This window comes from Photinus pyralis, unplaced genomic scaffold (assembly GCF_008802855.1).
Source record: "Photinus pyralis isolate 1611_PpyrPB1 unplaced genomic scaffold, Ppyr1.3 Ppyr1.4_LG1, whole genome shotgun sequence".
Lineage (NCBI taxonomy): Eukaryota > Metazoa > Arthropoda > Insecta > Coleoptera > Lampyridae > Photinus > Photinus pyralis.
In genome coordinates this window covers 27,099,163-27,102,846 of record NW_022170249.1, presented here as the reverse complement: position 1 = coordinate 27,102,846, position 3,684 = coordinate 27,099,163, and the positions used below count along the sequence as shown (strand labels likewise).

At 37.9% G+C, this 3,684-nt stretch overlaps 1 protein-coding gene across 1 annotated transcript; it reads left to right on the top strand.

Annotated features, from left to right (window-relative positions):
- The first annotated feature begins 1,747 nt into the window (after nucleotides 1–1,747).
- On the top strand, nucleotides 1,748–2,441 carry LOC116158557 (holotricin-3-like). Its single transcript, XM_031471349.1, has 2 exons — nucleotides 1,748–1,906; nucleotides 1,966–2,441. The coding sequence occupies exons 1-2, from the start codon at nucleotides 1,895–1,897 to the stop codon at nucleotides 2,338–2,340; spliced, it is 387 nt and encodes a 128-aa protein (XP_031327209.1). The 5' UTR covers nucleotides 1,748–1,894; the 3' UTR covers nucleotides 2,341–2,441.
- Nucleotides 2,442–3,684: the final 1,243 nt, after the last annotated feature.

Genomic DNA, 3,684 nt, shown 5'->3' with positions numbered 1-3,684 from the left:
ATCGCGACAATTAAAATTCAATGGCGCGTTTTACTGTTTAATTAAAAATCTTGGAATCGAAAGATAACCAACGCGCGCTAAAACTGCGTGGTCAAAATTCCAACGATAGATGGAGTCGTCTATTTGAAGACTACGACTTTTTTCCAAAAGTAAAGATGAATTAAATATTGAACAATTGAAAGTATAATTCACGTATCACTACAGAGAGTAGTGTCACTACAGGGCTTTATGCTACTCTCAAATTCTCAAAGAATAAATTGAATAAAAGAGGGTAGGTACCTATTAGCTGAATTACAGACAGCCGAAGTGAGCGCGAAGTTGCTCTCTGGGCCTGATTCCTGAACCCGGAAAGTGACGTAAAATAGACTGCAAACGTCATTCAGTTTGCCGCCTACCTTATTTTCAATGACATTTTCGTCTTTCGACGGATTGAGTAATTTTAGCAATTGTGTGAAATTTAAAAAATAGTCCATTGATTTCTTTGTTCGTCAACCTTCTGAAGACATGCCAGCAGAACCTTCCAAGTTAAGTTGCACATTTCGGGGGTCGATGGGAAGGAGCGAGCATCGACGTTACGCCCCGGAGATTGATATCCAAGTCGCGTAAGATCGTACATAACAGTCGTCAAATAGTTTACATATTGAAAAAAAAAGTTAAATACATACCTTGGTCGTCTGGTTTCAGAGAATGGAGTGACCGCGAATCCCCACAAAGTTCGTGTAGTACAAAAGTGGCCCGACTGAAACATAAACATGAAAAACGGAGTTTTTTGTCTCTACTAGCAAATTGTTTATCTCAAGATCTCAACATTCACCTTACATTTCTCTGCAATGGTGTGGAAATTGGGCCCAAAGTTGCTGTTACACTTACATCCGACAACTGTTGTTTGCTTATATTTTAAAAGGCCCTGTGAAACACCTGAGAAATCGTCAGCCGCATTATGATAGTCATATCAAATTCGGAATAAATAATAAGGAATTAAGGGGCCAAAAGTTGTGCGATACTATGGCACGTCGAAATCACGTTGACGATAGGGGTTCAATGCTCGCTGTAAACTATAGATTCTAAACATTTTTTTTTTATCAGTGGCTTTTCATAGCAGTTTTGCAATGAATTCCTAATTAAAAATGGCCCAAAAAAATCTTACTTTTTTAGTTTCTTTCCCAATAATTTGTCTGATGAGCCCAGTTCTATGCCCTTAAAGGTTTACTTTGGGAAGACGTATAATTTTATTCGATGTAGGTAAATTCCATCTGTAGAACATCTGGGGCCAAAATTTTGCAAAATCATGAATCTAATTTTTTAATAAATTGTAACAAAATCCGTTCACCTGAACTTGCTGAATGGATTTTTTAAAATATTTATTACATATTAAGTAATTAACACAGAGATAAAGCGCGTTCCAATTAAAACATCTTAAGATAAACGTAACAGCGCGGCTTGGTAATGAAAATTGTGAGAAGTGATAACCTCCTCAAATCTTCTCTTGGAAAAGGTTACCATAATCAATGAGTTTTCCTAGTTTTACAATAGGTAATCGACCATATGAAGTACACAGTTTAAAACCAAACCCGGCTCGGTTTTTTTTCTATTGACCTTAAATAGTGATAGACGTTCAAGGTTTATAAAACATAGAAGTCTTCAATTGTTGATTATTGTTATTATTGTAATTATTTAGGAGTCATGTCATAATTCTCGGATTATCAACACGTAAATTGATAAACGTAACTCATTAATTCTGGGGGGGTATTTGACAAAAACAATCAATCCGGTTTTAGCTTGTGGCTTGTTTTTTGCTGATTGGAAACGGGAGTATAAAAGATAAAGCGCGAGCTGGTTAACAACAAATTGCTTAGTTGTTTCGTCTGCGACCATATCATCCAAGACACTTAGGATGCGTGTTTTTGTAAGTTCAAACTGTGTTTTTATTCTCAGGTATGTTAATTGTTAAATTTCGTTTCACAGATTGTTTTGGTACTTTGCCTTGTCGCAGTAATGGCTGACTACGGCCACGGCAGCAGCGGAGGCTATGACCATCATAGTGGCGGTGGCGGCTACGGCCAGGGTGGCAACTATGGTCAGGGTGGCGGCCATGGCGTGGGTGGCGGCCATGGCGTGGGTGGCGGCCATGGCGTGGGTGGCGGTCATGGCGTGGGTGGCGGTCATGGCGTAGGTGGCGGCCATGGCCTGGATAGCGGCTATGGTCAGGGTGGTAGCCATGGTCAAGGTGGTGGCTATGGCCAAGGGGGCAGCTACGGTCACGATCATCATGGAAGCGGCTATGACCATCATGGTTCAGGTGCTGGACACCACCACGGAGGAGGTGGTAAATACCATTAAGAAAAATCCATTTCAACCAATTACATCTATTGTGATACGAGTGCACATCTTCATAAACAAAAAATCCACTTTTTTAAAATAAATTTTTATTCTATATTGAATTTTTTAATTATTCCGTCACTTGTCCAGATTAGTTGCGTACCTACCCCTCTATTCCACATTAATTACTTTGCAGTCAAAATAACAATGGTAAAAAATCGTGTGTCCGCTGGCCCGTCAGCTCTTTATATACCTACCTAAAGTATATGTATGTACTATACATATATATATACCTATAAGAAATACTTTTATTAGAAAGTTGTTATTTGAAATTTTCATAAAAGGGAAACCATACTAAAAAAAAGTACCTAGTAACTGAGAATGTAAAGCTGCTAGATCTTATAACCTTTTTCTTCTTTCAGTTTTCCGGTTTATATTTAGTTATCCACAGAAACATCACAAGTAATATTATATGAAGGAAGAAATGGTCTATGCAAATCTTGCGGTTTTTCTCAGATATTTACTAGCGTAATATCATTGGATGTATATACAATGGTAATATGCAAAAAATTACTGCAATAATTTTCGAATCAATCGTACAAAACTAATAAGATGCGGTTTTTCTAAAGATTTTTATTCGTCATTTTGTGAAATTAGATTTTAAAACGTATTTTTACAAAAAATACTAATTATTCTCTGATGGCTGCAAATTTTGTAGGGGTGGTATACAGGGCCAGATGTGGCATGTGCCCGCGCATCCGTTCAGTAAGCTTCTTTTTGCTCGTCAAGATGCTAATGCTTACGGGAATACTCTAGCATCTAGAAAATTCAACAGGCATGATATATATCATGCTTTCTGGAAAGTACACGTGTAATCGCTTTCATCCCTTATCGCCGGTGACTGTTCGACTTGATGACCAAGAACCTTCACTTCCGAACTGCGTTCAAGTTGTAGAATTTTCAAGAAATTTCAAAAGCCAAAAATCCGAATTTTCGGTTTTATTCAGACTAGAGCTGCCCACTAATTTCAATCAACTAAATCGCTGCTTAACTACAAGTTACCATAGGAACGTTGCGTTGGTACGATAAACCCTTTGAATAAAAGGATAAACCCTATGCTATGCTATGGTAACAAAAATAATTTGGAAACTCATTGCTAGTGTCATAATTTTGGTGGTGGGTGACAAAGATGTATTTGATATTGATAAGAGCACCCAAATTAGGTAAAGAATTGATACCACCGAAATCCAAAAAACTATATGAGCAGCAGTACGATGCGTTTAAGAAGTAGTGCCGCATACAAAATGTGGAACAACCTACCGAAATTGCCTTGTTAGTAATTTCATCCTTCCGGGATTTTCGTCC